The following is an 18,729-nucleotide window of genomic DNA, read 5'->3' as shown; positions in this document are numbered from 1 at the left end:
GCAGAATTATGTGCTTGTATATTTTCAAGGTAGCCCCAAACCCAGCCTTGAAAAAAATATGACAAGTAAATATTTGAAATATGAAGCATTTACTTCTTTTTATTCATTTGAAACGAAGTAAACGCTTATAGTGTAGCAAAAGCTAACAGGTACAAACTAATTATTTTCCGAATTTAGCAAATGGTTGTCAGTAAAAGCGTTTGCTTAATGTTCATTCATACATATGCGAGTAAATGCTTAAAAACTGGTAGTAAAAGCGAATGCCATGTTTTATTCATTCGAACATGGTATCACTTGTACTTTATGAACTTTGTTAATATTAATTAATCGCGATTAACATTAATAAATGCAGTACTTTTTGCGCAGAATTATTTGCTTTATAATTTCAAGGTTGCCCCAAACCCAGCCTTGAAAAATGACAAGTGCATATTTGAAATCTGAAGCATTTAATCCTTTTTTTTTCATACGAAACGAAGTAAGCGATTATTAAATTATTTATTTATTTCTGGTAATGAAACCAAGGATTCCTCAAAAGTACATGACCCAGGCACTGTAGCTCCGTCGCAAGCCTGAAGAAACTTGTAGAGAGAAGACACTGAGAAGAAATGACAGTTTTAGAGGTGGGAGGAAAACCCCAGAGGAATATTCTGGGGAAAACCCACGGAATCAGGTAGGGACTGAAAACCCAATCCACATGTAGACCAGGGCACATTGTCTAGTTTCCTGACCTGACAATTTCCCCCGACGTCAAGACGTCTATATTGTAGGGTCAAATGGCGTTCTTGTGAGGCTTTCTGTATGCTATCCAGTCTTTATATAGAGATCAGTGCACGTGACCCTCCAGGTAAGGTCGCGCGTATGCGCGCGCTGCCGATATATGATAACAGCCTAATCTAGTTCCCGCCCTCCCAATGTTACTATCATTCAAAGTCATAGCACTGAGGATTCGAGAATCGGGAGCCTGCCAAGCCCATGCTTTTTGTGTTCGCTCGCTACTTTACGGTTACCATTTCGGGATTTTTCCCAAGCAAAATCCTTATAGGCAGCGACATATATTGGCCGTTGCCTAGGGAAATCTCGAGAATTTTACAGAAATTATATTTTGAGTGATCACAGAGCCTTTCCACGTACACCTGGATTACAATTGCGTATATCACATGTGCTACATCATTGCAATTTTTTTTCTTAGCTTTATGGTTGTATAAATGATTGAATATGTCATCAGTTTCGGGACTTTCAGATAAAATTGGGGATTGCATATTTTTTTGGTATTGTGCTCAGACTCATACTCGGACTCGTACTCGGACTCGGACTTAGGTACTCAGACTCGCCGGGGCCAGTACTCAGCCTTGCATGTACTCGTACTCGGTGCTTTGGACCCGGACTCGTCACAGTGTACTTGGACTCGGCCCTGGACTGGGCCCCTAAAGTACTCGGAGTACTCTGTACTCGGATTGGAGGACACGACTCCAACACTGGCTACCTCCTGAGTGGAAGTTGGAAAAAAATCACTCGGATGCATGGGACTCGAACCCACTAGTGCAGACGTCTTGCCACTCTACCACCGAGCTTGCGTGATCGGAATCGGTACACTTATGTATATAGCGGAATTGAGGTCATTTATATACGAATACGTACTTCGTTTCGAATTATCGATCCCGTGAAGGGCCTTTATTCCTGGAGCCACATGTGGAAGTTCCAGTTTGATTTTACAAGTTTGCGAGCGCTGTTCAAGATCACGATTAAATGATATGGTTAGTAAGCCGCAATATCCATTCAAAATACCGCCAAAAAGTCAGACTGGTTACTGTTAGCTTTTTCTTACTTCCAGACTATTTTACATTGTAAATCAAGAGCGTACGACTAAGTTTAACTGCTTTAAGTAGCTAAGGAATCCCCCCCCCCCAGTATAGCGCACGTACGTGTGCATAATATTTAAAGTCCTGAATCCTCCAATTTTAATATGCTTTTCCACATGCCCTAGGGAGTTAGGGTTAATGACAGCGCCACGTTTCAATCATTGACAGCGCCACCTAGTGTCAACTGGTATCCACGTTTCAAATTCCTGACCACTGTTTGCTCGTCCTAACCTCTCATCTGAGCTCTCATTGGACGACTTCTGTTTACCCGATGACCCAGGATCAACTTTTTCATAGCTCTCATTGGATGAATAATGTTGCACGACGACGTGACACGGGGTCAATATTAAATCGTATGTGCGCATGACGTGCGCACTGTGGCGATGCAGGCATCCATCTTGTTAATGAGGTATTTTCGAGAGAAAGCGGCAATTGGGGCTCGAAAACTCGTTTACCGCTAAACGAAAATGGTTGGAAAGTTGCAAAAACAGAATACATTTATACATGTATAAACGTATAGCTTGGAAATTTGCAGTTTTCGTGTAATTACCTAGTTTGGTTCCAAGACCAAAAGATTCTGCCTTTTTCTGACAAATCTTAGGTCAGATTATCTTTGGATCTTGAGCCAGAATAGTAATTACCTTGCGAGGAAATTTAGGGGCATAAAATTGTGGTCCTCAAAATGGAACTGGGAGTGTAAGTCGTGATTTTGTTTTTTAATTTTTTTTAAGTTATCTCTTTGGAAATCGCTGGAATAGAGTTTGAGGTCAAATGTTATCTCGAACAGATGTGGTCCAAAGGCTACAATTTCTATAACAATCAAACCTATAATTAGCCTTCTATTTTTAATATTTTCTTCTCTTCTTTCCCCCTTAAATGTGGAATCATATCTTCTTGAAAAGAAGCCTAGTTTGACAGAAATGTTCACAGTTTGGGGAAATGATTATTATTCCTGGCAATTATGAATTATGGTATTGGAAACAAACAATTATCAGATATTTTTTTTCCAAAAAAAAGGAGTATACTGAGAGCTAATTTCTACACACTTTTGACTGAAGTCAAACACAATGGCTTACACAATAACTTAAGTCAAAAACATGGCTTACACAGTACCACGGGGCTTTAAGGAATACTTTATTTCACCATTTTTTTGGCAGGTTATCAAAATATAGTGGATAACCGTTCAGTTTATGTTTGTCTTGATTGTTGGAAAAGAAAGACTTCAAACAAAAAGTCGAAGATGATTATGTCGGTGAATTAACACGTATCCTTGCATCCACGGTGACATTAAATACAATCAGTTTATTATACAAAATTTCTGAGAAAATAAGAGACAGGACTAGGTTTCTACAAGGAAGAAATACTCCAAAGATTATAAATCTTTGATTGTTAACTATTTCAATCATGTGAAGGCACTGAGAATACAAATGATTAATTTTGCATAGTAATATCTGCACACACGTTTCCTCAAAAACAGCAATACCTTATGAAAACTCCTGGCTTCAGACTTTGAAAGTAGACGGCTTTTTATTACTGATCGTGGATCATTATTATTATTTTTTACAGGTATTACAAGTTAAAAATGAGATCTCACGAGAAATGAACTGAAACCTCTCATTACTTAATTGAATACGATTTAACTTATTTATTACGAATCATCATTCAAAGATGCAACGTGTCGTGCAAGGACGGACATGGAAGATATACTTCTCCCACAATTCGCTCTTTTCACACTTCCGCCATGTGCATGCAGAGCCTCGATCTGGCAACTTTATAGCCGGTTCAGTGATTCCCGTGTCGGGGTTCAGATCACTGAACCGGCTATTTTTATTGTGTAAAGTTGCCAGATCGAGGCTCTGCATGGCCATGGCGGAAGCATGAGAAGAGCGAATGCAATGCCATAATTAGAAACAAAAAATCTCCGCGATTTGTGTCCTCTTCCTCCGTGACTTCGGTTCGGCTCTCACAAGTGGCATTAAAACAATCTTGAGGCTTAAACTTTATAATATGATCATTATAATCTGTTTTTTTTTTTAAATTTATTTTATAAATCGCACGTATCCACAATACTGGTACTCAAAGAGCCACATCATTATTACTCCTGTTCATTGGGCCAATGAAACATTACAAACACAATCTCAGCTCACCATATCTCACCATATCTACCCCTACAAGTATACCATTTACTCCTGGGTGGGGAGAAGGGAATACTAGCAAAGTGTCTTGCACAAGGACACACGCACCATAATTTCCTAGGTTGGACTCGAACCCACAACCTGCAGAATTACCCGCAGATCATGAGTTCGGTGCTGCAGGCAACTGTAGAAGTACTGCCACTTTCTAAAGCCAAGCATTCACCTATGACATAAAGTAGCGACACACAGCCTTTGCATGAACGTTATACGGTAAGGATATCCATATAAGCAAATCAAACTCAGAAAAAATATTCCCGATAAAAAAATAATAAAAAAGAAGACGATTTTCCAAAGCTGATTAATTTTAAGGAAATCATCTTTTTTTTGGGGGGGGTGCATTTCGGAAAAGTACAGTTTCGATAAAGTACTGTTTAGTAGCATTTAATATCCTCGGAAGTGCCAATTGATAGAACACAAAACTCGACAAGAGTCTTGACAAGGGTTTAGGGGCTTCGCCCCCAGGCCTGAACCACGTCTGTAAAATTCGCTCGTACGGGGGGTACGAGCGAATTTTACAGACAGCGAATTTTGCAAACAGGACGCTGGGGTACTCTGATGAGCTTCACAGAATCTTGTGAAGGAAGTGGCCTATGACCTATGTATAAAGCATCTGGCATTCTGGCTGCAGCTGTTCAAGACCGCAGTTAGACAATGTGCGCAAATGCTATCCGAAAACTTCCCTTAGAAATGCACACGTTCCATACCGGATGTGATTTCTGTTTCATTGCGGACCATGTGGACACAATTTTGAGCGTCGCATAATGCAATCCGACCGTTCGTGAGTCGAAACAGAGCCTGGGCAAGTAACGGGGATTGTAAATTTTCAACACAGATAAGTTTTAAAGAATTTCCTACATTATTACGCTTTTCAACGAAAACAAATCTCTCTAAACTGGAATAAAAGAGTAATGAATCAGTCTTAACGGCCGTTTCAAACCTTGCAAAGTCATGACCGTGTTGACGCGCAGGTCACAGGTCACGCGAAATCCAACCAATCAGAGCGTGAATTCATCAGAGTATCCCAGCGTCCTGTTTGCAGGGCGGGGGGTACGAGCGAAGTCTGTAAAACTGAAGCTTTTGGTGCATACGTCTTGAATTCAGTCCACGATGATGACTGCATCAATCTCAGGTATTCTGCATGCAATTTGTTTTAAATTTTTAAGATCAAACACATTCGTGTCTACGTATAGCAGCCTATAGACATTTTTACAACTGTCTTAAGAAACTAACAGCCTCTCCTTCATTGTCTTTTCACCGCTGAATTCTTTTTATCGTAAAATTGTGACGGTGGTGGACGTTTTTTTTTTTTTTTTTTTTTTTTTTTTAAACATTTATAGGCCTATATCACACAAATTCCCCATAAAGATACTTTCATAAGTTGCATTTCGTCCCCGAACATCGTCAAGCTCAATTCTCAATTTCATTTGAAATGAATTTGCTTTTTCATTTCAACGCTGATCGCCATATAGGCATAATTACCAAAACAAAAAGGACGAATTGGAATGCTACACATTTGAATCACACTGAACCTTAAATGAAATCCATGGCTTTTTGAAATTGAAATTGAGAATTGTGCTCGACGATGTTCCGGGACGAAATTAAAGTATTTTTTTTTATAGGGAATGTGTCTGATACAAGGGTTAAAATATAGCCGGGAAACAAAGATGCATTCCCTTGGCTGCCGCAGCATCAGGTTCATTTGCGCGCAAAATGAAAACTTGTTCACACTTTAATTCTGCATTACCTTTCCACAAACCTCCCACCAATTGCAGTGTATACAACCAATAATGCGCGGAAGAAGAAACTTAGGGGTAAAGTAATTTTAATCCATTCATGAGACGATTTTGTCCAACAAACACCCCTTCTGTGTCTCAAACGTTTCCCCAGCAAGTCCTCCAACTGTATTGTATTCAGTTTAGCCCAATGGATTTTGCACAGTGCAGTTTTCCGACGAAACGATTGCCTGACGATTTTTCTCTTTCGTAATGGAAGGTCGTTCAATTATCCATGCAATGCAAGAAAGACGTGTTATACCCATAGAGCTATATAATTGCGAGTTGCAATGACGGATCAATATTTCTCGGCGATTGAAGTGATGACGAAATCGTTGATGTGGACAACACTGACCAGCCGTCCGTCAACCACCTCCCGGGTCACCATGTTATCCTTGGTACCAACGACCTTAGTGGCCAGCCGTGGCCCTTCCCAGATAGTCACCATGTCGATCTCACGGCCCATGACCGTGTCCTTCGTGGGTTTGCCCAGCTCCACCCGCAATCGCTTGGTGCCCCACTCGGACCGATTGACGATGATGTAGACACCCTCGGAGTCCTTGCTGATGTCGATCTCCCCACGGGGGTTATCCGGCACCACGCTCTCGTCGATGTTGAAGACCTCCCGTAGCTGGGGGATGCCCTCCGTCTGGACCGTCCTCCACTTGCCCAAAATCTCCTCCTCAATCTCCGCTGCCGATTTCACCGTCGCCATGACTCTAGGTAGGAAAGTATGACCGTCTTCAGTCTTTAAGGCTTTCCTTTAGCCAGGCAGCCCGCTGCATGAATACACACTATTCTGTGTGGGTTATAAAATAGAAAGCGAAATTTAGGATGTATGGTCTCCATCACTACGTGAACTAGAAAGCACTCAGAGAGCACAAACCTCCGCCAAGACTAAACAATTCCCCGCCATGTTGTCAGTACTCCCAAAAGATATACTGGCATAAATGGTGAAGAATCCTTAAAAAAAATCCTGCATCCAGACCCAGATCCGGATCACTTCCAATATCTTATCGATTTGTACTTGTACCAAGGACCATCCCAAAATGATGTTTTCATGCAAATCCGTCCATAACTTTTTGAGTTATCTTGTTAACAGACAAACCAACCAACAAACAAACTAACCAATATAACCTCCTTGGCGGAGGTGATTAAAGGTAATGGACACAATTTGCAATCATTCAAAAATGAAACTTTCAAAATATCAAAATCCTATTGGATTGCGAGTAAATAAAAGGATCAAGCATCCTGTGTAATAATTGCATCTAGTATGCTGTCATTTTCGAGAAAAGAGGAATTACAAGCATTTGCGTGAACGCGCGATAGTTAGGACCAAACCATCGGAAACCAATGCTTTGTGTCAAAAAGTATGATAATCTTCTGAGCTGAAATCTCGACAAGTTATTATTTTTTTTTTACATGTTATAACCTACTTCAGATTTATTGTATTATTGATTCTTGCATCGGTAAAGCACATTTTGTTTGCAAATGATGTGTATTACCTGTGAGTGTTGCATGACCAAGACAAAAATGAACACGATAAGGTTGCGATGAAGATGTACATGGTATTTTCATGGCACAAATCCTATTAAATTAAGGTTGGTAATTTGGAATTCGTAGTCAGGGGCAGAGTTCCATCACGCTAGCACCACAGGTTACCACAAGTCAAGCACAAGAGTTAGTCTAGCCATGCAGTTGCAAAGCAACCCAAGAAGCCGAACTAAAGCCATTGTTTCTCTTAATTCCTCTACTATTGTGAACTGACTAGTGACTTGACTTGTGATTGACCTTTGAAGTATCACCCGAAAGTCACTCCAATCATGGAGCTATATAGCTCCATGCATCCCTCCAAAAAATGTGCATGATGGAAAAGTATACTTCGAACGCCTTGGAGAGTTGTATTTTCCCAGACAATGCTCTACAGTTGCTTCAGGGAGAAAGGATGCCCGAGCTCCCAAAACAAATGAGTACAGTCTTGTGATTTTTTTTAGCTAAAGCATATACTTACTACAGCAGTTTAGGTGATGAATTGAGGATGCGCTAAGAGAAACTCAGTTGAACACGACGGAAAACTAAACTTCACGTTACAAACTATCACAAGCCAAGGGGTCTACGAATGTACACGTCTGTACTTCTGAAGCCCACTGTACGTCGATATACAACATCGAACGAACTATACCCGGTATTTTGCGATTTTACAACCGGCTTTTGCCACTATGACAGCCAGGTATACAAATTACAACGAGGTTAGTGCTTGTTATGTCATAATATAAGGCCTACCAAGCTATGGGTCTGTTGTTTACCAACTGCATATCCATAGTGTTATTTCGGCCACGGGGTCATGGTTCCCCTGTGCACTCAAAATAGACATTTGGCAAACAACTCTGTGGTCCAAATGTCCCCGAATGTTCAGCACTTGTTTATGGAAATCATTTGATCGTATGCCACTTCAGAGGGGCCTTTGACCCTAGCATGCGCTGCAAACAGCACAAACAACAGTTCCCAATAACATGTAAAACGGGGTCTGCAAATAAACGAAATTCAGATAAAGGTAAAGTGGGTGTACGGTACAGCGCTTAACACACTGACCTCAGTGTGCCGAGTGACACATGACCCACATCGCTGTATCCGAAAAACAAATAATGGCGATATCACGATAACGGGCAAGCTATGTGGATCCGTAGAAACATTTACACAAGTGGTTTAGGGCCTCGATATTGTGAACGTGAATCCTGATAAAATTGGCTGCATGGCTCACTTTTTTGGACTAAATTTCCTGATGGAATTTCTGACATTTGTCTTGTAGAAGTGCTTCCATTTGAGCTATTAATACTAACGGTGATGACCTGGTGGGGACGTCAAAGCATGGAGGAAGAAACCATCCATGGTCAAAGGGACAAGAGTTTTTACAATAAAAAGTGCAACCAAAATATGCTACCCTGTATTAATTCCCTCTAAATGGCAGCCCATGAATAGCAAATTCCCTCTGTTAATTATTGACCGGGCTCTGGATTTGACAAGTACATTCTCTATGGTAACAGGTAAGACAATGGTGTTCAGACTGTACTTGAAACGAGTCAATCTGTTTCCATGCTCTATGATTTAAAGTATACTGGCAGTTCTACCATTCCGCATTGAAGGATCCGATATGTTAGTTTAAAAAAAGCCTTTGCTGCAGAGACTAGACATGCATTCAGACTGTTACCTTACCTGTTCTCATGATGAATTACTGAGCTGTGTCGCCGAACAATGGAACGACAATGCATGTCGCTTTATGTGACGGAAGCTTTAAGGTCACATTGTCTGAGATCGACAACAAATATTCGTATGCGCGGTAGGCACAAAAGGCGCCATCTATTGTTCAGATTTTTCCATTATGTACCTGGTAGTCTAAAGGCAGCAGTTTCAAAATATTTATTGGAACTATTGGAACAGGAAGCATATCAATAATTCTGTCTAGTAAGGATAAATACTTGGGTCCTACAACTTGTGGGATGCGGAGTATACAGATGATGTGGGGAATAATAGAATGGGATAATTTCAACCCAGGCATGGACTCTGTCTATGTAGTACACTGTATACTATACATGTGACGGACTCGGACGGAGTATATACGATTCGTACTCGTCAGGCTAATAAGGATTCTTTGATCTATAGGATAGAAGTGAACTAGAATTAAGTCCTTTTTACTGAGGTGATTTTCGTCATAGAACTTTTTTATTTTTTATTTTTATCTTATCTTAGATTTGAATTTTTGAACGCAGTCAAGCCGTCGCGATGGTAGAGGGCGCTAACAAAAAAGGTGAATTTAGTCCGGTCGGACACGAGAAACTCCGAGCATGCCTGACACGCGCTATAATATATTCAAGCTTGTGCCTGCGGTACCGGTACCAGCGAACGAATTTTAAGAATGAAGTATTTTAGTTGTCTATTTATTGTGTTATACTTTTCAATGCTTTGGGAGTAAATAATCAAATTGTGGCAAAATTATGATGGCGGGGGGGGGGGGGTTAGGTCACATGGTATAGGACCTATATATTGCGAGTTTCAGCGATGTTACGCCGGTAGGCCAAAGTGTTTGAGAAATTAATTCTGCGAAATTTTTCCCATGGTTTTGGGAAATTTATTTGCATGCGGTACATCGTAGGCTGCACCTATAGACGGAGTTCACTATGGGCTTCAGTGATTGCATGCCGCGTCGGTGTATGAAAGTTTTTTCCCCAAACGACATATTAAGCAAATGGGGTGTACGCTATGAGGTTTTGGACTGTAGGCCTACTTCCCTAAAACATGAGAAAAAAAATTATTAAAGAAAAAAAGAAATGAATTCGAACCTAACGAAATTCGGACTTTATTTCGCTTAAAAAAAAGAAGAATCCTCCAAGGCCGCAAATTAGAAGAGAAAAAAAAATATTGGAAAAATGTGGTTTCGAACTCATACCCTCCGATCTCAAAACCATGGCATTATCCAGCTGAGCCATCGAAGAGCTCAACAACAAATCGTAATTCATGGCATTGTTTACCTGCGTACGTATAATAAAAGTATCGTAGAGGGCGCTCAACAACCATCCATACGTTGTTGTTTTGGGAAAAAATAATTCGCCGCCGGTGTAAGGGTGTAATGGCAAAATGTCACCACTCAACTCCGGGGGTGGGGGGATTGCCCCATTATATACCACTGGAACAATGACGTTTGATGAGTAAATCATAACGTTGAAAACACTACCAAGTACATGTATATAAGAAGGTTGTCCTCTTAGGACACCGCGGCCTCAGCATGGCGTACAAATTAGGCCTACCTCTCTATACTTTATCTAGTCAAGAGATCAAGGATGGTTGTACCCTCAGAACAAAACAATCATCAAATTTGACCCCCAAAAGAGGAAACCCCCCCCCCCCGCTTAAAAAAAATACGAACGCCTTGTGATCCAAGTTTTACTTTGATGTGTGTATTTAAACACCTTGGAAATATTTCAGCTTCCCCTGATTTTTCGATATGAGGGTATTATCATTGGTGTTGAAGGCCAGTACAGTTTGAGTTATCTGAAGTTGGTCGACTGAGGGCGGCATCATGATACACCGTGGTGAATGAGAAATTCTCCAGTGAGATTTTTAAAGCTCAGGCAGGAACTTCTACATGTCACTTGGTGGTCTGTCTGTCTGTCCCCGAAAATTGACCAAAAGTATGGTGTTCCATATGTGCCATCGGCGTCGCATTTTTCGGCGTCGCATTTTTCAGCTCAGGCACTGGCAGGGATAATTTTGATCGATTTCATGCAAGACTTTTATATTGTGCACTCGCACTTGGGATGTGTACAACATCTTCCTCGAACAAGGTGCACGCTATTTTGTGTAGTGGTTGGACGGAATCCAGCCTAGGAGGAAATGTCCCCAAAAGGTGGGGGGGGGGGGGGGGGGGGTGCGATTTTTAACCTCTGACAGGAGCTTCTACATGCCACTTGGTGATCGGTCAGTCGGTCAGTCGGTCAGTCGGTCGGTCGGTCGGCTGGTCTGTCTGTTGGTCCCGAAAATTGACCAAAGGTATGGTGTTCCATATGTGCCATCGGTGTCGCATTTTTCGCTAGAGCTTGTGCACTCGCACTTGCTTTTTACACTGAGTTGATGCAAACGAAAAATTTGAATTCCAGAGCATTTTGTTCAAAATGAAGTTCATCATAACACGCAGCTTTTTAAGACAGATTGATAGAAGTTGTGTGACCTTTCACGACGACCTTTAAACCTTGAATTAAGCACTTCGGGGGGGGGGGGGGTGTTCTTCTCAGGCCTGTATGTATGCAAAGGTTCGAAGTTTGGCCTTGTTAACACAGATACCGTATCATAAAAACCCATATTTAGGTCCAAAGTGGGTTCAGGGAGACCGTAACCTAGATCCAGAAATAATGGCTGCTATTAAAAAAAAAAAAAAACCTAGTTTTGGGTCTTTTATCAGTGACTCGGAAACTTAGTGTAATTTAAGGGAAAAAAATGATTAAAAAAATGATTTCAAGGGTAATTCTCAAATCGTCAAGCTATTCATACACAGTAAAGATTTATTAGGTTCCAATAAAAACCCAGCCTTATGTTTCACGTGTGTAGATTATTCAGAACATCGACTCTCTCGTCTTATGCAAGCCTCGATCCCCCGCCCAGTCTGGGCTGAATTCATCATAGTTTTGTATTTCTTACTCCACCAATTGTATTTTTTACGTCCATCTTTTGAGCGGTGTACACGCATTCGCTCTTTTCACACTTCCGCCATGGGCATGCACAGCCTCGATCTGGCAACTTTACACAATAAATATAGCCGGTTCAGTGATTCCCGTGTCGGGGTATTTTTATTGTGTAAAGTTGCCAGATCGAGGCTCTGCATGCCCAATGGCGGAGCGTGAAAAGAGCGAGTTCAGCCCCTTTCAGGTATCGAGACTGTTTTGTACAATAACTAATATAAAACTTGTAGGATCATTTGCATTTGTTCCAAAAGTAACCCACCGAATATATCATCAAAAGCTTTAATAATTGGATGAAAGATCGTACTGGTCTTAAACACCCCATAAAATTATTCCGTCTAAATTGCTGTCATTTAGGTGAAATCAAGAAGTGGACGGTGATTTTGAACGAATTAACAGATTTTTTTGGAAATACAGTGCAGTGGATGAAATCGTGCACTGTGCAAAAGGTTGCACACGGTTGTTCACTGTTTTCTCGGATAACTGATCAACTGAGCTGAAACTCCAACAGGTTTGTTTTTGAATATTCTCCGTTGGATTTTGAGTGATATTATTATTGAAAACGAACAAATGATGCATGAAAAGCAAATGATCCTATATGTGCTTAGATAACAATACTGACTGACTAGCTTTCATCTTCTAGATTTCGCATAAGAAACAAATTATATCGAACAAAAAAAAAACCGCTGATTTTGACTTCAGCAGACAACTCTGTGTGAAAACACATTGCGGGTAGAAAAAAAATGACCCAAGCTTCAGTAACGCGGGGAAACCTGTAATTATTTATTAACTATACAGGATCGGACCATTTTTGGCTTCCGTTTCAGAGTCCAATGATAATAGTCATTTATTCAAATTGGACACGAGTTGAGTACATTGGTCTATAGAAATGGTTGAAATACACGTTGATGTACACACGGTGCGACGTTAGGAAAAGGAGTGAAAAATAGAGAATTAAAAATTAGTAGGTTTTTCCCGGGGGATGTAAATATCGGGTACATCGCTGATAATTCTTGATAAACTAAAACATGTGTCCTTTTAGTACGGATGTTTGTCCCTCGGTGGCGTATTTTCATAAGCACTGTATGAGCTCAGCACTGACCTAGCTTGTCAAAAAGAAATAAAGAAAGAATCACAAGTTTGGTTTGGTGGGACTCGAACCCTCGGCTTCTTGGACATGTACTCGCCAGCTCTCGGACAATTAACGTGAAGAATATCTCCCATACAGACGTGAATTTTGTTTATTAATGGTCATGTAATATCTTTGCTGTTTAATACATGTTCTTGTTGTACTTTTCTTCTTTTGTTTTTAGGATAAATTAAAATACGAGATGACTCCTCTTGTAAACATATATTGTTTACCGCTTAGGAAAAAACAATTTTTTTTTAAAAATTGCTCATCATATTACTTTGAATTGAATTGCAATGTAGGTTTCTACTTTTGAATGTTGAGGGTTAGGGCGCGATGGTTTTCGAAACCTAGGCTTGCTTGCTCTTCAACTTCGGCTTTATGTCTGGCTTCCGACCCATTTAAAATCATTGAATGCATTATACGATTTATTGTTCATGACCAGGAGACAGCCCAACATTGATCAGGAGTCCCTCAAGCGACCGCAAGTCACAGGTTTTAACAGTCTCTTAAAACCGGTACTGGATCGAAGCCGGGGTTTCGAAAACTCCTTTCAAGTGTACTGCTCTGAATCGCCATTTCAACTCATCTCATTATTGACTTTTCCCACCACTCATTAGGGGGCGTTCACTTGCAAGTATTATGGGATACAAATCTCATTATGAAGTCACTACACGATCCCCCCCTGCTATTTTTGTCTGGAGTACAAAGAACACACACGTCAATGCAGGAAACGAGACCTGGCCGAGAATGATAAATTTACGCTTTCCAAACACAGAGTACAGCCCACCTCCGACAACAGATTAAGCAAATAAATAACGTGTTCCGTGTTAGTTTTGCTCGGTGTATTGTGGTTGGGGTAAATTTATTTTGAAAAAAAGGGGTAAGAGTATGCCAACATAACCTAACTATAGGTATTGCACTCAGTCTGTTTATTGTTGGAAAAAGCTGCGTATCCAACTGGAATACGTGTGTTTGATGGAGAGACGACATGCTCATTTTGAAATCAACTACCACCCTCTTATTAAAACAGATATCGGTTAAATACAACGATGTAATATTAAAATAACAAATGCGGGTAATACACATTATTTAAATAATTGCTTTCCGCCCTGTGATTAGACTTGTTTCCAATTCCTGCATTATCGATACCGATAGGACGGGAACCAGTCTACCATGCCCCGGTAGGCGTAGCCAGTGGCGGGGGGGGGGGGGGATGGGTAAGGGGGTATTTAACCCCCCAATATTTTTTAAAGACTGCCCTTTCCATTCAAATGCCCTTTTCACCAGCGTTTAGCCCCCCCCCCAAATATTTTGCAAAGAGTGCCTTTTTTTTTAAGAAGTGCCTTTTTTTTGTTTGAACAAGTGCCAGCCCCCCCCCCCTCCCCCCGCTTTTTGATTTTACGGAGGCCAAGTGTCTGGAGAAAAAAAGTGTCTACATTTCACCATGGATGTGCAAGTGCCCTTTTCAAAAATTCCCCCTCCCCAATCAAAATGACCCTGCTACGCCCCTGATGCCAGAACCGAATTGTTGTCGGATCGTAAATTATAAAAAATTTATATAGCACTTATTATGCTACTTCACGAGGCCGATTTACTGACTTCTATATCTCAATAAAAAGTACAGAACTTGTTTTTTTTTCTCTGTTCGAAAATAGCACCAACGATGAGTACATTTTTATTGTGAAATATTGTGCAAAAGAAAAAGCGCGTAATAGTTAGAAAATAATATGAATTTAAATAACAGGACTACAAGCGCACTTTAATGAAAGCCCCAATCTTCATAATTTGTCGTTATGGGTCCCCGCCGATAAGGTTGCCAAGCGACCCTCTATTTACAGAAAGTCCGTAGTTTGAAGTTCAGTCGTTCAGGAGTTACACATTAATAGTTTAACAAGTGCACTTTTGAACCCGGGTCGCGTGGGTAGCCTGAGCGCGGAAGTACCGCGTCGCGCGGGGGGCGGGGCGGCCAGATTCACTCGGCTACGGGTTTGACACCATGAACCTCGCCTTACATTTCGAATTCCAACATTTATTTGCCGTTTTTTCAGGTGTTTTTGTTTCGGTTGCACTCATCACTGATTTGATTTGGCTCCTGTTTGAAGGGAGGCCATCCAAAGCTTGCAAAATTTCCTATTTTTATTATTGGAGGTTCCACTTGGGATGCGAGGCATGGCTGTATACAAAGGCAGTTATGACATAAAACAAAGTATTTTGTGAAAGATAAATACTATTGAGAGGCTGCATTTCATTTAAATATTTCCCCTTTTTCTATTAAAGTATTAAACTAAATTATTTGCAAATTTTTATGACTGCAATAAATGTTTTCACATTTTGTTCAAAGACATCAAATAAAGTTATTTGCAAAATTTAGTAACTTCGCCGATCATTTGTTATCTAAAGAAGGAGGGACCCTCCCCCCTCTCTCTCTTTGCAAGTTTGAGGTCGGGAAAACTGCTCCGATTCGATCCTCATTATGAAAGATCATCAAGGCAGCTTATTATCAGCAAAAAAAAACATTTGCGCAATTAAATTTAACAATAAGCTAGTCATTTGAACGGATGAGGAGAATATACATTTCGCAATAGACTCGTTGCATTGAACAACAATCTTGGAGGTTTTCCTTTATTCTAATCCAGTCAAACTAGAACACAAAACAGTCTACTAAGCACATCCCTGTTGGAACAAAATCCCTTCACCGTACCTCCAAGATGGCTGCCATGTCAAATGTATGCATATCAGTAACGGAAGCTGAGAAAAGAATATAAAAAACAGACAGACAGACGGACATGCAAACGCTGATACGTGCAAGAGAGTTATAATTTTGCTTCACACTTTTAATAAACTCTTATCAAATTTAAACATTTCTATATAAGAAAAACAAGTACAAGCCTTGCAATGAGGGCGCGTCCTCGTAATGTTGCATGGAGACGACACTGGACCGAACCAGAAACAACTCACTATTACCTGCGATTTCCAGCATTAACGGAACATTCTTTTCACACAAGGAAAAGGGCTCAAGGAATTGTACGAGAATAAAGACCCAGTCTGGTGCAATTCAACGAGGACAGTAAATAGAGGAGCTTTTTGTTCGTACTTTTTGCATAACGTTCTCAGAAAAAAATCAAACGGTTTATGCCCATATCGATAACTGCTCACTTGATCGTAGAAGTACGAATGCAATAGACAGTTTAGGTGTGCAATCTGTCCTACTGTCCTCATGAGTGCGCCACTCACATCTGTTCGAAATCAAGAGTCGAAAAAGTGCAAAAAAAAGCAAAAAAGAAGATTAAACACAAATCTGCAGGCCTAGCTGTAGAAATTTCAGGGTGGCTACACTGGTACTACTCTATGCACTGACACTATCACTCAAATATGGACATATTTTAGTACATTTCGTTTGAAAACAACATGGAATGTTAAGTACAGCAATTCACAAACATTTTGTGATTCTGACGAATCAAGTAATTGGAACATGAATTTTCAACTCATCCCAAGGACGAGACTTGCTGAAGCTTACTTTGTGCTAAACACTACCGTCTTTACAAACAATATTGCATACGAGAGAATTTGGAATGTAACTCTATTTAATTTTTTTGGGGGAAATCTACCCACATCAAAATTTGACAAGCAAAAAAAACCGCCCCAAACCAACTCATCAATGAATCCTTACTAAATCTGACCTGATTAAAACACCTCGCGTAGCTTGCGCTTTAAGCCTTTATTTTTCCAATAGAATTTCGAAGAGATTTCCTTTACTGTAAAACTAGGCTTTGAATAACCCAATGACACTGCTCATTGCGAGGAACTCACTCTATTTGAATTAAGCTCGGATTGGGGTTCATTTTGTTTATCGTGGTCTATTCGGCGACTAGGCTTTATTGTAGTAACTCTTAGCAATGACCCCGTCTCCAGCATCCAGCGTGAGCAGCATTTGCCCCCCGGTGATCTCACGGATAACACCACCTCCTTTCCCATCCACGTTCTTCATGACAAGCTTAGCCCCATCCCATGCTGTGGTGAACTCCAGCTCCTTGCCCCCCGCTACCGCATCCTTGTGGTTGCTGCCCACGTTGATGATCACCTCCTTGACCTTGTCGTCCTTGTTGCTGCTGGACTTGATGGTGATCTTGTCGCCACTCTGGGTGATTTCCTCCGTCACCACGATGTCGGCCGGGATCTTGTCGGTGGGGATGTTGAACTTCTTCAGGAAGCCCTCCCAGCCCTCGGCCTTGCACGTGACCCACTTTCCGTTGAAGTCTCCAGGCATGGTGACTGTGGTGAGTTTTAGTCTAACGGAGAGGAAGAAGGGAAATATATGGGGCCGAGGCTTGAAAAGGTGACCAGGATTGGGAAAAAAAATCTTTAACCTTGAAAATTCATTTATCAAAATTGTGTTTTTTTGCCACTCTGCAGACAAAGTTACCCAACTATAAACATGTCACCATTCTTAAAATACCCTACAGTTTCTCCAAAATACTTCTGCATTTATTAGTAGCGTGTCTAGAGTGTGGGGAGGGGGGGGGGGGGGGTTGCAAGCCGCTGACTAATGATATGATACTAGTAAAATGGGGCAAAATTACAATAATAGAATGCTAAAGTTCCTAAATGTATTCTCAAATTGCCTTAGAATGCAGGAGAAATTCATGGGCGTCTCCAGGATGGCAGTGGGGGGAGGGCGCTTGCCCCGGCCTCCTCCCTGGAAAAGCAATTAAAAAAAAAACTAAAAAAAACCCACCAACCCCCGAACCCCCTCCAACAACACATTAAACAAAATGGGCGTTTGCAGAGGTGTCAATGGGAGTGGGTGGGTAAGTGTCCCCCGCCCACCTTTGAAAAAATTATAGGTTTAGAATATGCAAGAGAAAGTACAAGAATTTTGTGGAAAAAAAATGTGCTTTGTCCCCCCCCGAAACAAATCCTGGCGACGCCCATGCCCACATTTAAAAATTGTGCAGGAAGGGGAGGGGGGGGGGGCATGCCTCCGTACCCCCTAGCAGGGCGTGACTTCGTCATGCCTTCACTACCCCCCCCCTTTATCAACCCCCCGTTTCCTGAAAGCTAGCTCCACCCCTGATTTACCATCTGATTTATTGCCAATTGTCAAAATACTTTTTTTTCTAATTTAGTGATCAACCCCCTGATACTACCCTCTTTATAACCCAAGAAACGGTTCTCATTTTGGTCATCAACCGGCTACTCAAAACTCACAGAAATTGAGACGGCCAAAAACTCACCTGCGAACGGGTGATTGGAAGTGAGAAAAGCCGAGTGAATCCTTGCTGAGCGACGGGGTGAGAGAGAACGAGACGACGGCAGGGCGTGCGTTTATAGCCAGCTGCCTGACAACCTGCTCGTTTCTCATTGGTCAATATCGTCCTTGTAGACAGGTCTCGTGATCAACTGGCGTGGTCTTTAAAGGGAAATGCCATGGTTTTAAAGGTGCAATTCTGATTCCAACTTCGGGATAATGGTTTAGGCCAGGAACACATAGTCTGACGAAGGATAGGCACAGAGCTATAATTCGATTGTAAAGCTTGTCAT

The 18,729-nt window shown here is 41.2% G+C and overlaps 2 protein-coding genes across 3 annotated transcripts; both read right to left on the bottom strand.

The window, feature by feature from the left end:
• Positions 1 to 5,038: 5,038 nt before the first annotated feature.
• On the bottom strand, positions 5,039 to 9,135 carry LOC119742392. Of its 2 annotated transcripts, none has more exons than XM_038218288.1 (2): positions 9,040 to 9,135; positions 5,039 to 6,625 (listed from the first exon to the last, which is right to left on the bottom strand). In XM_038218288.1, the coding sequence occupies exon 2, from the start codon at positions 6,539 to 6,541 to the stop codon at positions 6,125 to 6,127; it is 417 nt and encodes a 138-aa protein (XP_038074216.1). In that variant the 5' UTR covers positions 6,542 to 6,625; positions 9,040 to 9,135; the 3' UTR covers positions 5,039 to 6,124. The 2 variants fall into 2 exon arrangements, with proteins under 2 accessions (XP_038074216.1, XP_038074217.1); XM_038218289.1 differs by lacking the exon at positions 9,040 to 9,135 and adding an exon at positions 7,838 to 8,237.
• Positions 9,136 to 15,996: 6,861 nt separating this feature from the next.
• On the bottom strand, positions 15,997 to 18,520 carry LOC119742474 (fatty acid-binding protein 2, liver-like). Its single transcript, XM_038218409.1, has 2 exons — positions 18,423 to 18,520; positions 15,997 to 17,477 (listed from the first exon to the last, which is right to left on the bottom strand). The coding sequence occupies exon 2, from the start codon at positions 17,453 to 17,455 to the stop codon at positions 17,057 to 17,059; it is 399 nt and encodes a 132-aa protein (XP_038074337.1). The 5' UTR covers positions 17,456 to 17,477; positions 18,423 to 18,520; the 3' UTR covers positions 15,997 to 17,056.
• Between the last annotated feature and the right edge of the window lie 209 nt (positions 18,521 to 18,729).

This window comes from Patiria miniata, unplaced genomic scaffold, assembly GCF_015706575.1.
Source record: "Patiria miniata isolate m_02_andy unplaced genomic scaffold, ASM1570657v1 HiC_scaffold_6, whole genome shotgun sequence".
Lineage (NCBI taxonomy): Eukaryota > Metazoa > Echinodermata > Asteroidea > Valvatida > Asterinidae > Patiria > Patiria miniata.
The sequence above is the reverse complement of the archived record's forward strand: the minus strand, read 5'-3'. Positions and strand labels throughout refer to the sequence as shown.

Bases quoted from the DNA above. Each gene is read 5' to 3' on its own strand.
- LOC119742392 (XM_038218288.1), bottom strand. From the start codon at position 6,541: ATGGCGACGGTGAAATCGGCAGCGGAGATTGAGGAGGAGATTTTGGGC.
- LOC119742474 (XM_038218409.1), bottom strand. From the start codon at position 17,455: ATGCCTGGAGACTTCAACGGAAAGTGGGTCACGTGCAAGGCCGAGGGC.